This window comes from Oncorhynchus kisutch, linkage group LG9 (genome assembly GCF_002021735.2).
Source record: "Oncorhynchus kisutch isolate 150728-3 linkage group LG9, Okis_V2, whole genome shotgun sequence".
Lineage (NCBI taxonomy): Eukaryota > Metazoa > Chordata > Actinopteri > Salmoniformes > Salmonidae > Oncorhynchus > Oncorhynchus kisutch.
Genome location: NC_034182.2, coordinates 34,966,710 through 34,986,828, shown reverse-complemented (window position 1 = coordinate 34,986,828; position 20,119 = coordinate 34,966,710). Strand labels below are relative to the sequence as shown.

The 20,119-nt window shown below is 44.4% G+C and overlaps 1 protein-coding gene across 2 annotated transcripts in view; it reads left to right on the top strand.

Moving 5' to 3' along the window:
• The window catches only part of LOC109897100 (RAS guanyl-releasing protein 2), a 75,345-nt gene extending 56,468 nt beyond the window's left edge, over positions 1 to 18,877 (top strand). The window contains exons 14-17 of one of the 2 annotated variants that reach the window (XM_031832478.1): positions 7,059 to 7,095; positions 10,233 to 10,391; positions 12,021 to 12,125; positions 12,290 to 18,877. In XM_031832478.1, the coding sequence (XP_031688338.1) occupies positions 7,059 to 7,095; positions 10,233 to 10,391; positions 12,021 to 12,079 (255 nt within the window). In that variant the 3' untranslated portion in view covers positions 12,080 to 12,125; positions 12,290 to 18,877. The remainder of the gene's footprint in view (positions 1 to 7,058; positions 7,096 to 10,232; positions 10,392 to 12,020; positions 12,126 to 12,289) is intronic. The other variant, XM_031832479.1, reaches the window with a different exon arrangement.
• Positions 18,878 to 20,119: the final 1,242 nt, after the last annotated feature.

Below are 20,119 nucleotides of genomic sequence, written 5' to 3'. Positions count from 1 at the left end.
GCTAACAGATACAGTGAGGGTACAGCTACCAGATACAGTGAGGGTATAGCCTACAGCTAACAGATACAGTGAGGGTATAGTCTACAGCTACCAGATACAGTGAGGATATAGTCTACAGCTAACAGATACAGTGAGGGTATAGTCTACAGCTACCAGATACAGTGAGGGTATAGTCTACAGCTAACAGATACAGTGAGGGTATAGCTAACAGATACAGTGAGGGTATAGTCTACAGCTACCAGATACAGTGAGGGTATAGCTACCAGATACAGTGAGGGTATAGCCTACAGCTACCAGATACAGTGAGGGTACAGCTACCAGATACAGTGAGGGTACAGCTAACAGATACAGTGAGGGTATAGTCTACAGCTACCAGATACAGTGAGGGTATAGCTACCAGATACAGTGAGGGTATAGCCTACAGCTACCAGATACCGTGAGGGTATAGCCTACAGCTACCAGATACCGTGAGGGTATAGCTACCAGATACAGTGAGGGTATAGCCTACAGCTACCAGATACAGTGAGGGTATAGTCTACAGCTACCAGATACAGTGAGGGTACAGCTACCAGATACAGTGAGGGTATAGCCTACAGCTAACAGATACAGTGAGGGTACAGCTACCAGATACAGTGAGGGTATAGCCTACAGCTAACAGATACAGTGAGGGTATAGTCTACAGCTACCAGATACAGTGAGGGTACAGCTACCAGATACAGTGAGGGTATAGCCTACAGCTAACAGATACAGTGAGGGTACAGCTACCAGATACAGTGAGGGTATAGCCTACAGCTAACAGATACAGTGAGGGTATAGCCTACAGATACAGTGAGGGTATAGTCTACAGCTACCAGATACAGCGAGGATATAGTCTACAGCTAACAGATACAGTGAGGGTATAGCCTACAGCTAACAGATACAGTGAGGGTACAGCTACCAGATACAGTGAGGGTATAGCCTACAGCTAACAGATACAGTGAGGGTACAGCTACCAGATACAGTGAGGGTATAGCCTACAGCTAACAGATACAGTGAGGGTATAGTCTACAGCTACCAGATACAGTGAGGGTACAGCTACCAGATACAGTGAGGGTATAGCCTACAGCTAACAGATACAGTGAGGGTACAGCTACCAGATACAGTGAGGGTATAGTCTACAGCTACCAGATACAGTGAGGATATAGTCTACAGCTAACAGATACAGTGAGGGTATAGTCTACAGCTACCAGATACAGTGAGGGTATAGTCTACAGCTAACAGATACAGTGAGGGTATAGCTACCAGATACAGTGAGGGTATAGTCTACAGCTACCAGATACAGTGAGGGTATAGCCTACAGCTAACAGATACAGTGAGGGTACAGCTACCAGATACAGTGAGGGTATAGCCTACAGCTACAGTGAGGGTATAGCCTACAGCTAACAGATACAGTGAGGGTACAGCTACCAGATACAGTGAGGGTATAGCCTACAGCTAACAGATACAGTGAGGGTATAGTCTACAGCTACCAGATACAGTGAGGATATAGTCTACAGCTAACAGATAGAGTGAGGGTATAGTCTACAGCTACCAGATACAGTGAGGGTATAGTCTACAGCTAACAGATACAGTGAGGGTATAGTCTACAGCTACCAGATACAGTGAGGGTATAGCTACCAGATACAGTGAGGGTATAGCCTACAGCTACCAGATACCGTGAGGGTATAGCTACCAGATACCGTGATGGTATAGCTACCAGATACAGTGAGGGTATAGCCTACAGCTACCAGATACAGTGAGGGTATAGTCTACAGCTACCAGATACAGTGAGGGTATAGTCTACAGCTACCAGATACAGTGAGGGTATAGCTACCAGATACAGTGAGGGTACAGCTACCAGATACAGTGAGGGTACAGCTAACAGATACAGTGAGGGTATAGCTACCAGATACAGTGAGGGTACAGCTACCAGATACAGTGAGGGTACAGCTAACAGATACAGTGAGGGTATAGTCTACAGCTACCAGATACAGTGAGGGTATAGTCTACAGCTCACAGATACAGTGAGGGTATAGCTAACAGATACAGTGAGGGTATAGCTAACAGATACAGTGAGGGTATAGCTACCAGATACAGTGAGGGTATAGCTACCAGATACAGTGAGGGTATAGCCTACAGCTACCAGATACAGTGAGGGTATAGTCTACAGCTACCAGATACAGTGAGGGTATAGTCTACAGCTACCAGATACAGTGAGGGTATAGTCTACAGCTAACAGATACAGTGAGGGTATAGTCTACAGCTACCAGATACAGTGAGGGTATAGCTACCAGATACAGTGAGGGTATAGCCTACAGCTACCATATACAGTGAGGGAATAGCCTACAGCTACCAGATACAGTGAGGGTATAGCTACCAGATACAGTGAGGGTATAGCTACCAGATACAGTGAGGGTATAGCCTACAGCTACCAGATACAGTGAGGGTATAGTCTACAGCTAACAGATACAGTGAGGGTACAGCCTACAGCTACCAGATACAGTGAGGGTACAGCTACCAGATACAGTGAGGGTACAGCTACCAGATACAGTGAGGGTACAGCTACCAGATACAGTGAGGGTACAGTCTACAGCTCACAGATACAGTGAGGGTATAGCTAACAGATACAGTGAGGGTATAGCTAACAGATACAGTGAGGGTATAGCTACCAGATACAGTGAGGGTATAGCTACCAGATACAGTGAGGGTATAGCCTACAGCTACCAGATACAGTGAGGGTATAGTCTACAGCTACCAGATACAGTGAGGGTATAGTCTACAGCTACCAGATACAGTGAGGGTATAGTCTACAGCTAACAGATACAGTGAGGGTATAGTCTACAGCTACCAGATACAGTGAGGGTATAGCTACCAGATACAGTGAGGGTATAGCCTACAGCTACCATATACAGTGAGGGAATAGCCTACAGCTACCAGATACAGTGAGGGTATAGCTACCAGATACAGTGAGGGTATAGCTACCAGATACAGTGAGGGTATAGCCTACAGCTACCAGATACAGTGAGGGTATAGTCTACAGCTAACAGATACAGTGAGGGTACAGCCTACAGCTACCAGATACAGTGAGGGTACAGCTACCAGATACAGTGAGGGTACAGCTACCAGATACAGTGAGGGTACAGCTACCAGATACAGTGAGGGTACAGTCTACAGCTACCAGATACAGTGAGGGTATAGTCTACAGCTACCAGATACAGTGAGGGTATAGTCTACAGCTACCAGATACAGTGAGGGTATAGTCTACAGCTAACAGATACAGTGAGGGTATAGTCTACAGCTACCAGATACAGTGAGGGTATAGCTACCAGATACAGTGAGGGTATAGCCTACAGCTACCATATACAGTGAGGGAATAGCCTACAGCTACCAGATACAGTGAGGGTATAGCTACCAGATACAGTGAGGGTATAGCTACCAGATACAGTGAGGGTATAGCCTACAGCTACCAGATACAGTGAGGGTATAGTCTACAGCTAACAGATACAGTGAGGGTACAGCCTACAGCTAACAGATACAGTGAGGGTACAGCTACCAGATACAGTGAGGGTACAGCTACCAGATACAGTGAGGGTACAGCTACCAGATACAGTGAGGGTACAGTCTACAGCTACCAGATACAGTGAGGGTATAGTCTACAGCTACCAGATACAGTGAGGGTATAGTCTACAGCTACCAGATACAGTGAGGGTATAGTCTACAGCTAACAGATACAGTGAGGGTATAGTCTACAGCTAACAGATACAGTGAGGGTATAGTCTACAGCTAACAGATACAGTGAGGGTATAGCCTACAGCTAACAGATACAGTGAGGGTATAGCCTACAGCTAACAGATACAGTGAGGGTACAGCTACCAGATACAGTGAGGGTATAGCCTACAGCTACCAGATACAGTGAGGGTATAGTCTACAGCTACCAGATACAGTGAGAATATAGTCTACAGCTAACAGTTAGAGTGAGGGTATAGTCTACAGCTACCAGATACAGTGAGGGTATAGTCTTCAGCTAACAGATACAGTGAGGGTATAGCTACCAGATACAGTGAGGGTATAGTCTACAGCTACCAGATACAGTGAGGGTATAGCTACCAGATACAGTGAGGGTATAGCCTACAGCTACCAGATACCGTGAGGGTATAGCTACCAGATACCGTGATGGTATAGCTACCAGATACAGTGAGGGTATAGCCTACAGCTACCAGATACAGTGAGGGTATAGTCTACAGCTACCAGATACAGTGAGGGTATAGTCTACAGCTCACAGATACAGTGAGGGTATAGCTAACAGATACAGTGAGGGTATAGCTAACAGATACAGTGAGGGTATAGCTAACAGATACAGTGAGGGTATAGCTACCAGATACAGTGAGGGTATAGCTACCAGATACAGTGAGGGTATAGCCTACAGCTACCAGATACAGTGAGGGTATAGTCTACAGCTACCAGATACAGTGAGGGTATAGTCTACAGCTAACAGATACAGTGAGGGTATAGTCTACAGCTACCAGATACAGTGAGGGTATAGCTACCAGATACAGTGAGGGTATAGCCTACAGCTACCATATACAGTGAGGGAATAGCCTACAGCTACCAGATACAGTGAGGGTATAGCTACCAGATACAGTGAGGGTATAGCTACCAGATACAGTGAGGGTATAGCCTACAGCTACCAGATACAGTGAGGGTATAGTCTACAGCTAACAGATACAGTGAGGGTACAGCCTACAGCTACCAGATACAGTGAGGGTATAGCTACCAGATACAGTGAGGGTATAGCCTACAGCTACCAGATACAGTGAGGGTATAGTCTACAGCTAACAGATACAGTGAGGGTACAGCCTACAGCTACCAGATACAGTGAGGGTACAGCTACCAGATACAGTGAGGGTATAGTCTACAGCTACCAGATACAGTGAGGGTATAGTCTACAGCTACCAGATACAGTGAGGGTATAGTCTACAGCTAACAGATACAGTGAGGGTATAGTCTACAGCTAACAGATACAGTGAGGGTATAGTCTACAGCTAACAGATACAGTGAGGGTATAGCCTACAGCTAACAGATACAGTGAGGGTATAGCCTACAGCTACCAGATACAGTGAGGGTATAGCCTACAGCTACCAGATACAGTGAGGGTATAGCCTACAGCTACCAGATACAGTGAGGGAATAGCTACCAGATACAGTGAGGGTATAGCTACCAGATACAGTGAGGATATAGCCTACAGCTACCAGATACAGTGAGGGTATAGTCTACAGCTAACAGATACAGTGAGGGTGCAGCCTACAGCTACCAGATACAGTGAGGGTATAGCCTACAGCTACCAGATACAGTGAGGGTATAGCCTACAGCTACCAGATACAGTGAGGGAATAGCTACCAGATACAGTGAGGGTATAGCTACCAGATACAGTGAGGATATAGCCTACAGCTACCAGATACAGTGAGGGTATAGTCTACAACTAACAGATACAGTGAGGGTACAGCCTACAGCTACCAGATACAGTGAGGGTACAGCTAACAGATACAGTGAGGGTACAGCTAACAGATACAGTGAGGGTATAGTCTACAGCTAACAGATACAGTGAGGGTATAGTCTACAGCTAACAGATACAGTGAGGGTATAGTCTACAGCTAACAGATACAGTGAGGGTATAGTCTACAGCTAACAGATACAGTGAGGGTATAGTCTACAGCTAACAGATACAGTGAGGGTATAGTCTACAGCTACCAGATACAGTGAGGGTATAGTCTACAGCTACCAGATACAGTGAGGGTATAGCCTACAGCTACCAGATACAGTGAGGGTATAGCTACCAGATACAGTGAGGGTATAGTCTACAGCTAACAGATACAGTGAGGGTATAGTCTACAGATACCAGATACAGTGAGGGTATAGCCTACAGATACCAGATACATTGAGGGTATAGCCTACAGATACCAGATACAGTGAGGGTATAGCCTACAGCTACCAGATACAGTGAGGGTATAGCCTACAGCTACCAGATACAGTGAGGGTATAGCTACCAGACACAGTGAGGTTATAGCTTACAGCTACCAGATACAGTGAGGGTATAGCTACCAGATACAGTGAGGGTATAGCCTACAGCTAACAGATACAGTGAGGGTATAGCCTAAAGCTAACATATACAGTGAGGGTATAGCCTACATAATGAGATTATTATGGACAAAAAAAGCTGTTGTCTTTACGACAGCCAATCGATGATCGTGTCACCAGAATAACCTTACTGACTGGCGCAGCGGTCTAAGGCACTGCATCTCAGTGCTAGTTGCATTACTACAGATCTCTGGCTGTATCACAACCGTCCGTGATCCTGGAGTCCCATAGGGCAGTGCACAATTGGCCCAGCGTCGTTAAGGGTTGTGGGAGGGTTTGGCTGGGGTAGGCCGTCATCGTAAATAAGAGCTTGTTGTTAACTGACTTGCCTAGTTAAATAAAGGTTCAATTAAAAAACATTTGAAATAAGACCCCTGGTATTAATTATAAAGGAGCATCTAGCTTCAAGCAACCACTTTCACCATCCTGTAAAGTTCATCGTAACGTATTTCATCTGGAGCCTAATAAACTGCATGCTTGCCTCAATCGTAGTGGGTTGACCACACAATATCATCGCGTGATTTTGATGTGATGATTATTATATCAATATTTGATTTCCTGCATAATTAATTTTACAGACACAAAAACAGCTCACCTTGTGTAGCGTAATTTGTTTTGTCGACATTTGAAAGTTTACCGACAAGTCTCTTTTTTTCCAGCCGTCACTCTGTTTCTACCTGTCTCTCTTTCTACCTCTCCCTCTCTCTTTCTACCTCTCCCTCTCTCTCTACCCACAACCACCTGCTCCTCCTCTGTATTTTTCATCCTCTTCTCTCTTTCCTCCTTGTTACTCTGCCTTCATCTGTCACTTCCCCCACCTCCCTCTGTCTCCTTCATGTTCCAAGAATCTCATGAAAAGAAGTGACAAATTACTTCTCTCTCTCTCTACCCTCTCCTCTCTCCAGATATGGGGCTTCTACAAACAGGGATACAAGTGTAAAGGTAAGAGTATCAATACATTTATCTAACTTGAATAGTTCAAATAGCTACAACATGTCTATGAAATAAATAAATAAAATAATTCTGCCCCAACATGTCTATGAAATACATTTTTTATGAATTCTTCCGCACATGGCGCCATTGAATTACCAATTCCCTTTGTCATCATCGATTGCAAACAATCATCACTCAAACCCAAAGGTGGCTTTGAGCTTAATGTCAACGGCATGGAAACCATGGCAAATATATCAGAGTACATGACATTATCTGCTTACAGGGCTCCCTATGTCAACAGGTGAACAGAGCACAAAGGATCATCATTAAATGTGTTGTCATTGGGAGCCCTGACTGAGGATAATGTAAGGTAGTCTGACCGTGTGTTGTCATTGGGAGCCCTGACTGAGGATAATGTAAGGTAGTCTGACCATGTGTTGTCATTGGGAGCCCTGACTGAGGATAATGTAAGGTAGTCTGACCATGTGTTGTCATTGGGAGCCCTGACTGAGGATAATGTAAGGTAGTCTGACCGTGTGTTGTCATTGGGAGCCCTGACTGAGGATAATGTAAGGTAGTCTGACCATGTGTTGTCATTGGGAGCCCTGACTGAGGATAATGTAAGGTAGTCTGACCATGTGTTGTCATTGGGAGCCCTGACTGAGAATAATGTAAGGTAGTCTGACCATGTGTTGTCATTGGGAGCCCTGACTGAGGATAATGTAAGGTAGTCTGACCATGTGTTGTCATTGGGAGCCCTGACTGAGGATAATGTAAGGTAGTCTGACCGTGTGTTGTCATTGGGAGCCCTGACTGAGGATAATGTAAGGTAGTCTGACCATGTGTTGTCATTGGGAGCCCTGACTGAGGATAATGTAAGGTAGTCTGACCATGTGTTGTCATTGGGAGCCCTGAATGAGGATAATGTAAGGTAGTCTGACCATGTGTTGTCATTGGGAGCCCTGACTGAGGATAATGTAAGGTAGTCTGACCGTGTGTTGTCATTGGGAGCCCTGACTGAGGATAATGTAAGGTAGTCTGACCGTGTGTTGTCATTGGGAGCCCTGACTGAGGATAATGTAAGGTAGTCTGACCGTGTGTTGTCATTGGGAGCCCTGACTGAGGATAATGTAAGGTAGTCTGACCGTGTGTTGTCATTGGGAGCCCTGACTGAGGATAATGTAAGGTAGTCTGACCATGTGTTGTCATTGGGAGCCCTGACTGAGGATAATGTAAGGTCGTCTGACCATGTGTTGTCATTGGGAGCCCTGACTGAGGATAATGTAAAGTAGTCAGACCATGTGTTGTCATTGGGAGCCCTGAAAGATGATAATGTAAGGTAGTCTGACCATGTGTTGTCATTGGGAGCCCTGACTGAGGATAATGTAAGGTCGTCTGACCATGTGTTGTCATTGGGAGCCTTGACTGAGGATAATGTAAGGTAGTCTGACCATGTGTTGTCATTGGGAGCCCTGACTGAGGATAATGTAAAGTAGTCTGACCGTGTGTTGTCATTGGGATGAGTCACATGGCAGACTTCCATTAGCTCCAACTCGCCTTTAAGCGTACACCTGCACTCTGTCTGTACTACACTCAGTAGACTGTGTCTGTCTGTCTCTCCCAAATGGAACCCTATTCCCTATGTAGTGTACTATTTTTATCCCGAGCACTATGGGCCCTGGTCAAAAGTAGTGCACTTCTTAGGGAATAGGGTGCTATTTAGGGTGGTGGGTGTGAGTCCGGTTGTGAGTGTACCAGGCTGCTCTACTCTGCTGAGGGCCTTGTGTGGAATTCAATGAGAAGTCCCAGCCATTCATTTCCATTACCATCGTTGGCCCCAGTCACCGAGTGGGGGAGGCTGTAGCAGGGGATAATTGAAATGAATTGGCACAGAACAGTAGTGATGAGTGTCTGACTGTGTGTGTGTGTGTGTGTGTGTGTGTGTGTGTGTGTGTGTGTGTGTGACAGAGAGAGAGTGTGTGGAGTCTCGATCAGTCTGGATGGTATATGGGAGAGAATACATTTGTTAAAACTAACTTTCACTGATGCTGACGTTTTACTGAGCGTGTGTGTAAATGAATGAGTATAGGTGTGTGTAAATGAATGAGTATAGGTGTGTGTAAATGAATGAGTATAGGTGTGTGTAAATGAATGAGTATAGGTGTGTGTGTATATCTAGGTACAGTGCCTTGCGAAAGTATTCGGCCCCCTTGAACTTTGCGACCTTTTGCCACATTTCAGGCTTCAAACATAAAGATATAAAACTGTATTTTTTTGTGAAGAATCAACAACAAGTGGGACACAATCATGAAGTGGAACGACATTTATTGGATATTTCAAACTTTTTTAACAAATCAAAAACTGAAAAATTGGGCGTGCAAAATTATTCAGCCCCTTTACTTTCAGTGCAGCAAACTCTCTCCAGAAGTTCAGTGAGGATCTCTGAATGATCCAATGATGATAAATACAATCCACCTGTGTGTAATCAAGTCTCCGTATAAATGCACCTGCACTGTGACTATTGAAATATCCAATAAATGTCGTTCCACTTCATGATTGTGTCCCACTTGTTGTTGATTCTTCACAAAAAAATACAGTTTTATATCTTTATGTTTGAAGCCTGAAATGTGGCAAAAGGTCGCAAAGTTCAAGGGGGCCGAATACTTTCGCAAGGCACTGTATGTGTTTCATTACTCTGAATTTCTCTCACTGACCCCCTGGTCATCCCTGCTCCCCCTTTTCTCCCTGCTCCTAGAGGGTCCTTTGTTGTCAGCTGTTGTCAGGGTCTGTCTGGCTGTGTGTGTGTATCTGCACTGCGTGTAAGCGCACCTACCTCTCACCACTCACTCTTCCCTTTGCCCCAATGATTCTATTTGCACCCCTCCCTCTCTATCAAACTTTCCCTCTCTCTCTCCTTCTCAACCTCGCATACTTCATCTAACTCTCCACCCCTTACTCCCCATCTCATCCTGCATTCTTCCCTCATTCCCTATCTTCCTTCTCACCCTTACTCTCTACCTATCTCCTCCTCTTTCTCTGCTCATCTCTCACCCTCTCTTCCTCTCTCACCCTCTCTATCCCCTCCTCTTTCTCTACCCATCCCCCCCTACTCACTCCCTCCGTCTCTCCCTCCCTTCCTCGGACAGCGTGTGGAATTAATTGTCACAAGGCGTGTCGAGGTCGTCTGGCTGTGGAGTGTCGTAAACGGACCAAGAGCATCAGCCATGAGCATGCCCCCTCCCTTCAGGCTCGCTCCTACAGCTTCCCGCCCCTGGCCAACACCCCACCAAGCCTACAGAACACAGGTGAGAGACCCCCTCCCTTCAGGCTCGCTCCTACAGCTTCCCGCCCCTGGCCAACACCCCACCAAGCCTACAGAACACAGGTGAGAGACCCCCTCCCTTCAGGCTCGCTCCTACAGCTTCCCGCCCCTGGCCAACACCCCACCAAGCCTACAGAACACAGGTGAGAGACCCCCTCCCTTCAGGCTCGCTCCTACAGCTTCCCGCCCCTGGCCAACACCCCACCAAGCCTATAGAACACAGGTGAGAGACCCCCTCCCTTCAGGCTCGCTCCTACAGCTTCCCGCCCCTGGCCAACACCCCACCAAGCCTACAGAACACAGGTGAGAGACCCCCTCCAACCCCCAATCTGGTTTCACTAATACAATGGCCATATCTGACCACGATTCTTCAGATTTGGTGTCACTCAAAAACAGGTCCACCGGGAATGTGCCTGGCACAAATGCCTAGTAAATCAGGTCCAAAATCTGATTTGAAAACAGGTCCACCATTAGCATGTAGTTGAAATGAATGATTGGGTCGTTGTTAGTTTTGTTCGAGGATCCCTTTCACTCATTTTACCATGCTCACTATTCAAAGTGTCTGTGATTCCATTGGTGTGTGTAATGTTTCTCCCCAAATAGTTGTGACACGCAGACAAAGACATTTGGGGCATTCTTACCAGCCTGTGATTTGCAATGTAAATGTGACACAAATCACAGCAATGTAACGAGCGGAGGAATCATACATTAATCAATCAAATGTATTTATAAAGCTCTTCTTACATCAGCTGATGCCACAAAGTGCTGTACAAGAACCCAGCCTCAAACCCCAAACAGCAAGCAATGCAGGTGTAGAAGCACGGTGGCTAGGAAAAACTCCCTAGAAAGGCCAAAACCTAGGAAGAAACCTAGAGAGGAAACAGATTTTGAGGAGTGGCCAGTCCTCTTCTGGCTGTGTCGGGTGGAGATTATAACAGAACATGGCCAAATGTTCATAAATGACTAGCATGGTCAAATAATAATAATCACCATGGTTGTAGAGGGTGACACAGGTCAGCACCTCAGGAGTAAATGTCAGTTGGCTTTTCATAGCCGATTATTCAGTGTATCTCTACCGCTCCTGATGTCTCTAGAGAGTTGAAAACAGCAGGTCTGGGACAGGTAGCACATCTGGTAAACAGGTCAGGGTTCCATAGCCGCAGGCAGAACAGTTGAAACTGGAGCAGCAGCACGGCCAGGTGGACTGGGGACAGCAAGGATTCATCAAGCTAGGTAGTCCTGAGGAATGGTCCTAGGGCTCAGGTCCACTGAGAGAGAGAGAGAGAGAAATAAAGAAAGAAAGAGAGCATACTTAAATTCACACAGGACACCGGATAACAGACTGACCCTAGCCCCATGACACAAACTACTGCAGCATAAATAATACATCCAGGCACAATTAAGCCGCTGGGAATGCACGGTTCCCTCTGTATAGCGCTGTGTTATAGAATTATATTGTTTTAGAGTTGTATGCCGTTCAACAATGCCCTTGTCTAATGGGGAGAGTATGCAATGATGTTCATGGGTGGACGAGACAGTAGTAACTGAACTCTTCTGTGTCTGTCTCTCTCTCTTTCTCTCTCTCTCCTCTGTTGCTCGCTCTCGCTCTCAGTGATTGTAGAGGAAGATCTCCAGGCAGTGGAGGAAGGTGTGTTTGATGTCCATCTATAACCAGATGATAACCAATAGGCAGGCCTGGCCTGATATGTCCCTTCAGGTAAAATGCATTCTGTAGCTACTATAATAGTTAATTTTGGAGGCCTTGGAAGATCACAGCCAATGACTGAAGTAGCCTAATGTGATTTCAATGAACACTCAATTCACGTATTCAAGTACCGGTAGTCAGATTAATGAATGACTTCTCTTTTATAACTTTCCTAGAAGTCCTACGTACTCTGGCATTCATACAGCCAAACACTGCCAGGAGGAAACAACAGTGGTCGGGAGCCAGAAGCCTGCTGGGGTCTGTTCAGCAGGGTACAACGTTACATAAAGCAGATACAAATGTATCATCAAGTACAGATTATGATTGTCTGTCGTGTAAAAGAGGGAATCGTTTCAGCTCTATCCATTCCATTTCTATCTGCAACATTCAGACATGCCATTAGGTAGAACAGATATGATTGTCTGTCGTGTAAAAGAGGGAATCGTTTCAGCTCTATCCATTCCATTTCTATCTGCAACATTCAGACATGCCATTAGGTAGAACAGATTATGATTGTCTGTCGTGTAAAAGAGGGAATCGTTTCAGCTCTATCCATTCCATTTCTATCTGCAACATTCAGACATGCCATTAGGTAGAACAGATATGATTGTCTGTCGTGTAAAAGAGGGAATCGTTTCAGCTCTATCCATTCCATTTCTATCTGCAACATTCAGACATGCCATTAGGTAGAACAGATTATGATTGTCTGTCGTGTAAAAGAGGGAATCGTTTCAGCTCTATCCATTCCATTTCTATCTGCAACATTCAGACATGCCATTAGGTAGAACAGATTATGATTGTCTGTCGTGTAAAAGAGGGAATCGTTTCAGCTCTATCCATTCCATTTCTATCTGCAACATTCAGACATGCCATTAGGTAGAACAGATATGATTGTCTGTCGTGTAAAAGAGGGAATCGTTTCAGCTCTATCCATTCCATTTCTATCTGCAACATTCAGACATGCCATTAGGTAGAACAGATTATGATTGTCTGTCGTGTAAAAGAGGGAATCGTTTCAGCTCTATCCATTCCATTTCTATCTGCAACATTCAGACATGCCATTAGGTAGAACAGATTATGATTGTCTGTCGTGTAAAAGAGGGAATCGTTTCAGCTCTATCCATTCCATTTCTATCTGCAACATTCAGACATGCCATTAGGTAGAACAGATTATGATTGTCTGTCGTGTAAAAGAGGGAATCGTTTCAGCTCTATCCATTCCATTTCTATCTGCAACATTCAGACATGCCATTTGGTAGAACAGATATGATTGTCTGTCGTGTAAAAGAGGGAATCGTTTCAGCTCTATCCATTCCATTTCTATCTGCAACATTCAGACATGCCATTAGGTAGAACAGATTATGATTGTCTGTCGTGTAAAAGAGGGAATCGTTTCAGCTCTATCCATTCCATTTCTATCTGCAACATTCAGACATGCCATTAGGTAGAACAGATATGATTGTCTGTCGTGTAAAAGAGGGAATCGTTTCAGCTCTATCCATTCCATTTCTATCTGCAACATTCAGACATGCCATTAGGTAGAACAGATTATGATTGTCTGTCGTGTAAAAGAGGGAATCGTTTCAGCTCTATCCATTCCATTTCTATCTGCAACATTCAGACATGCCATTAGGTAGAACAGATTATGATTGTCTGTCGTGTAAAAGAGGGAATCGTTTCAGCTCTATCCATTCCATTTCTATCTGCAACATTCAGACATGCCATTAGGTAGAACAGATTATGATTGTCTGTCGTGTAAAAGAGGGAATCGTTTCAGCTCTATCCATTCCATTTCTATCTGCAACATTCAGACATGCCATTAGGTAGAACAGATATGATTGTCTGTCGTGTAAAAGAGGGAATCGTTTCAGCTCTATCCATTCCATTTCTATCTGCAACATTCAGACATGCCATTAGGTAGAACAGATTATGATTGTCTGTCGTGTAAAAGAGGGAATCGTTTCAGCTCTATCCATTCCATTTCTATCTGCAACATTCAGACATGCCATTAGGTAGAACAGATATGATTGTCTGTCGTGTAAAAGAGGGAATCGTTTCAGCTCTATCCATTCCATTTCTATCTGCAACATTCAGACATGCCATTAGGTAGAACAGATATGATTGTCTGTCATGTAAAAGAGGGAATCGTTTCAGCTCTATCCATTCCATTTCTATCTGCAACATTCAGACATGCCATTAGGTAGAACAGATATGATTGTCGGTTGTGTAGAAGAGAGAACATTGTCCACTTTAGTCAAGGCATGTCACTCACACTCAGAGCGAGAGAGAGATGCCGCCACATAGTGGAAAAATACTGCAAATGCATACCTTACATTTACTCAAGATTTCAACTCCCTCAATATAAGTGAGTTTGTACAAAATGTCTTTCTGTGTTAAATCTATATTTTAAAATGTGGATGTAGGCCCATGTTTTCATATCTCTTACCTAGTTTACCTAACACTGAATATAGAAAATAAAGTCACATTGTGTTTAGTGTGATGTTATTACCTTCGAGTCTAAGTGGTATGTTTTAGCTATGCATTTAGCTATATCTTGTTATTATTATGTCTATATTAATAACCTAAACGATGTCTCTCCAAAATATAAGAGGTGCTGTCATTGCCAAGATAGAATCCATAGGCTACATGCCACCTGGACTTCCAACTGCTTTCTCTGGGGAGAAAAGCTTCGCTTTGTCTGAGTATCTTGGTATCTTGTTTCTTTGTATATGTAATGGGAGAAACTTTATAAAACACACGATGTCCGAGATGAAACGTTTCGGCTCCAGAACGACTGCTGCTTTCGTGGATTGGTTATCAAACCGCTATCTTGCACAACAACAGCAACAACTCAAATGGACTGTGGAACGTACATCCTGCATTTGAATAGCATTTGAATGCTGTTGTGTTTTTGTTCTCCTGTTTGCCTGAATATCAATGCTTTTCCTATGGTAATTTGACTGTGGTGTGTATGCACGGTATACTGTTGTAATACTGTTATGTGTCAGTGCACCCACACACGACCTTTCCTCTCAGTAACTTTCAATGTAGTTTGAAACGGTGAATGTTATATATTGTCCTGAGAATTGACATCTATTTTAACGTCTATTTTAATACGAGACATGTAAGTCCATTGTCTTATCAAGCATGCTTCAAGGGGATCCACATTTGCCAAAATGTCTGTTAAGTGTATTTTTAATGTCGCACGTATATATATATATTTTTTTTTAATGGCAACATGAAATCCTGTAGGCGAGAGACTCTCCTCAACGTATTAGTTTTGGGGTCTGTATCCTCTGAGGGATAGTCCCACAATGTTAGCTGTTTGTGTATATTTGAATGAAGTGCTTCCTCTGGCTTTCATTAATACAGAACATCCTGCTTCTTTACTTATGTCCAATACTAAACTGCCAGCCCTACCATGGCAGTTTCCCCTCTGGACAAGGGTATCATTTGTTACAGTAAGGGAACTAATGCTTTCATCTGATGTCTTGTTGGTAACTCTGTGGACGTGTCTCTGCTGTTTCTCAGTGTTAAATGCTGTAGCGGTTCTCTTGTGGTGAAGGAGAGTCGGACCAAAATGCGGCGTGTAGATTGCGATCCATGTTTAATAAACAAACGTAACATGAATCTAAATACAAAGACTACAAAAACAATAAACGTAACGAAAACAGCCTATACTTGTGTCAACTAACACAGATACAGGAACAAGGACACTAAGGACAATCACCCACGACAAACTCAAAGAATATGGCTGCCTAAATATGGTTCCCAATCAGAGACAACGATAAACACCTGCCTCTGATTGAGAACCACTCCAGACAGCCATAGACTTTGCTAGATACCCCACTAAGCTACAATCCCAATACTAACACCAAAACCCCAAGACAAAACACACCACAATACAAAAACCCCATGCCACACCCTGGCCTGACCCAATACATGAAGATGAACACAAAATACTTCGACCAGGGCGTGACAAATGCAGAATGCATCACTCTGCTATTTGTTTTAAGAAGGATGCACAACATGATAGGACTAATAGCACAGCAACCCAGTGACGCGCCGTGTGCGTTTGTGACTCTTGCAGAATCCATCCTGCCACACATTCCTTGTCTAAAGTTTATATCCGACCCACTTTCCCTGCCATCGTGTAGTTGCTTGACGTCCGGTATTGGAATTCTTAACCAGCCGGCCATGCACTCTGTTATTACCAAAGAAACAAAGGGCTCTATTCAATCCGTATTGCACAAGTTACAGCGCAATTGAAATTTAAAGGCAATGTTCCTGCGTTAGCCAAGACTGCATTCACCGTAAACGTAGTATGTGCCGACTCAATCGGAAATTAAGTTTACATTTCTATCCGGCAATCTGTAAAGCTCCAGCTTCTCCCTCATGTGGGTGCTAGCAAGCAGGCAAGGTAGTGCTAGATACCAACATCCAATCAAGTAGGGTATGGAAGCTATAGTGAGCTTTGCTTGGACAACAGCGCTGCGAGTATTTGCATAAAGTTCAGCTTTCTCCAACTTTAGTCCTGCCTTGTTCACGCTCCCTCGCCCATGTTCACATCGCCCAACAGCCCCCCCCCGCACACTTCACTTCCCTCCTTTGAAAATGAATGGGGCTCCGTTGTTTCATCGCCCCCCAATTTGTTATGTAGAAATGCACTATTTGATTCCTCAGCTTCCATCTCGCACATTGATTCATGCAGCTATTTCATCTGACGTTATTGTATTGAATATTTCTGAGTTCTCTCATGTGGGATGAATGGAGAGTTCAGTCTCTTAGTCTCTGTTGCTTTATTGACTGAGCGGGGGATGTTTCACTTAATTTCTTAGCTGTGGTGTAATTACATTAGCAGAGTTGTCAAGGACTGTCTGAACTGATGGTCAGACTGTCCTTAGAACGCACACACACCGAGGCCTGTGTTAACGCCTGCACTCAACACTAATCAAATTAATTAGGTATATAGTGAACTGATTACATCACAGTGCTCTTGTTAAGATTTTGTCCGACTTTTCACCTTGGTTTCCTCTGTCTGAAGAGAAACCGATAACATTACGGTGATAGCAGTTTGATTTGTAATCACTCAAAGCTTAGATGCTCAATAGTTGTGTCTTAAACATACACAAGCATATTGGTAGTCATATCTCACATATTTGCCTCTATTCTCAAAATCCCTATTAAAAAAAATCACAATTTTATCCAAACACTCAAGCCACCCTCATATACCTACTTCTAACATCCCTGCGTGTGGCCACGGTAATAGTATGATAGGAGTGTAGTCTGGCCCATGATTGATACTTTCCACTCAGCTACATGAAGGCCCGGCCTGCTCCGTCGTTTAGCTGTGGCCCTGACTGGTATTGATCTCAGTGACGGAAATCGAATAGTGCCGGAGCTAATTACATTGTAATGAAGGCTGCAGGAAATAGCCTCACGTTGTTAGCCAATCGCCATCATCGACCTTGATGTGAAGGAATTCCGTTTGGATCCAAAATGGATTCTCAGATCCTTGGGAAGACTGGTACAGTAGAACAAGCCCTGTTGCTCTTCAGTCTACATTGTTTCAAACCTACGGTGTCCATATTAGGACAGCTTCAGTCTCAGCAGTTGAGTTGAGGATGTCCTAATGTGGACACCGCACAGGCCCTATTTTGATATTCTGGTGTGGAGTGCACTTTAGGGCTGCGATCAATTTAGCTTGCCCGGTACAATGGAAGGAATGGAATAGTAAGGCACATCTCAAATACTATTTAAATACTGTATGTATTTCACCCAGCTCTGACTCATATGCCATCAGAATAATAGATGCTTATTAAAGAAAAGTACACTGAGTGTACCAACATTAGGGAAACACTTTGCTAATATTGAGTTGCCCTCAGAACAGCCTCAATTTGTCAGGGCATGGACTCTACAAGGTGTCGAAAGCGTTCCACAAGGATGCTGGCCCATGTTGACTCCAATGCTATCTGGATGTTCTTTGGGTGGTGGACCATTCTTGATACACACGGGACACTTGAGCAGGAACAACCCAGCAGCGTTGCTCTTCTTGACACACTCAAACGGGTGTGCCTGGCACCTACTACCATACCCTGTTCAAAGGCACTTAAATCTTTTGCCTTACCCATTCACACAGACACAATCCATGTCTCGAAACGTAAAAATCCTTCTTTAACCCGTCTCCTCCCCTTCATCTACACTGATTGAAGTGGTTTTAACAGGTGACAACAATAAGGGATCTTAGACTGACCAGGCGAATCAAGGTGAAAACTAAGTCATGGAAAATGTTCCTAATGTTTTGTACACTGTATATTGATTTGTAGTCTGTTTCGTTGACATGGACGTGGATAATCTTGAGTGACTGACAGGGATTTGATTCTATGTAGACTGTGTACATGTGTAAATGATATTGACATTGTTAGAGTGGTAGGTCTCTCATGTTCACCATGTTAAAACACATTGACTTAATGTCTACTCAAACAGCTTGAGGAATTAGAAAACATACTCATACATGTACATTTAGTCACAACACGGGCCCCCTAGTGGCACAGACACGTATATGCAGCCCCAGCAGTGTTACTAGTACCAGGATAAACCACTTGATGGTGCTGTTGAGCTGTTAAAAGGGATGGGCACTCACTCAGGGGCACAGTCATTGGGTAGAAAGAGCATTGCACGTAGAGGAAATGCATAATACATGTTCTGTCACGAGGAAAGGGTAGCATTCCTATAAACACAAGTTAATAAACGTTTTGGATTAATGGAATCAGTCAATTTTTGCACTTAACCCCCCCCCCCCCCCCCCCCACACACACACACACACAGGTTTGCTGGGTGTAAAGTCATTAAATATTAAAAGAAAACCAACAGATTTATTTTACTCAGTTATCACTGCTCGGTTATCACTGCCTGCCATTTATTCTCTCACCCCTCCTCCGTAGTGATGTATGAGTTTGTTGATTGGTTTGGGGAGGGAGAGAGGAGGATCTTGAGTGGCATGGGCTTAATAAGTATGTTCCCAGTCTGTCTCTCTATGGGACCTTTAACACCACTGGGATATGGACTATTTGTTATGCCACACACTTTCCAGATAGAGCCTCAGTCTTTATGATTAGAGAGGGGATCTTTAATTAGTTAACAGTAGCTTCTCATCCTGTCCACATAAAAAAAAAAAGTATTTCTGACAGTATCTTCCTTTTTTTGGTTGGTGAGTACACTCTCACAGACAGACCGTGGATGGTGAGTACACTCTCACAGACAGACCGTGCTGCAGCCTTAATTGCACGAGACTCATTGCAAAACGTCCCAGTGCTCCTCACTCTAGGGTGCTAGTCTGCTAGAATCCTCATTATAAACTGGGTGGTTGGAGCCGTGAATGCTGATTGGTTGAAAGCCGGGGTATAAGAGACATCATAAAAGGGAATCAGTTAGTAGTATAAAGTGTGTATTTCTAGTATTTGTCTTTCAGCTCCAGAAACCCAGAGGTCCCGAAGACTGTCCTGTCTGATCCCGCATCCGCAAAAAACACACACACACTCTCATATCTTCATGTCTTCTCCTCATTTAGATCTTTTAATTTAACAGAGTTGGTTGGGTTCGAGTTGAGAGAAAACCGTCACTGATACCGCAACGACCGTCAGTGGCCGGCCGGGATTGACACATAATCAATAACACTGCATCGGCTACTGGGACAGGGCGCATATTTAATATCCTTCAAGCTGCAGGATTGGAAGGCGAGGAGGAGGGGCTCGCCACTCGCTCCTTGCCTGGGCCGTGCATTTGAGTGATGGACCGGCAGATTGGATCTCCCGACCGAGGGATCAGCGATAGCATGCCTCTGACTTATCTAGTTACAGCTCCAGGCTGAGGCGCCGCTGGGCCCGGGCCTGTTGTCAATAGCTACCCGGGAGGAAGATGGGCAAAAAACAAGAGCAGCTTATTCCCTATTTGTTTATGGCTCTGTATGTCCCCACTGACCCCTCTGTCCTTGCTGACCACCTCTG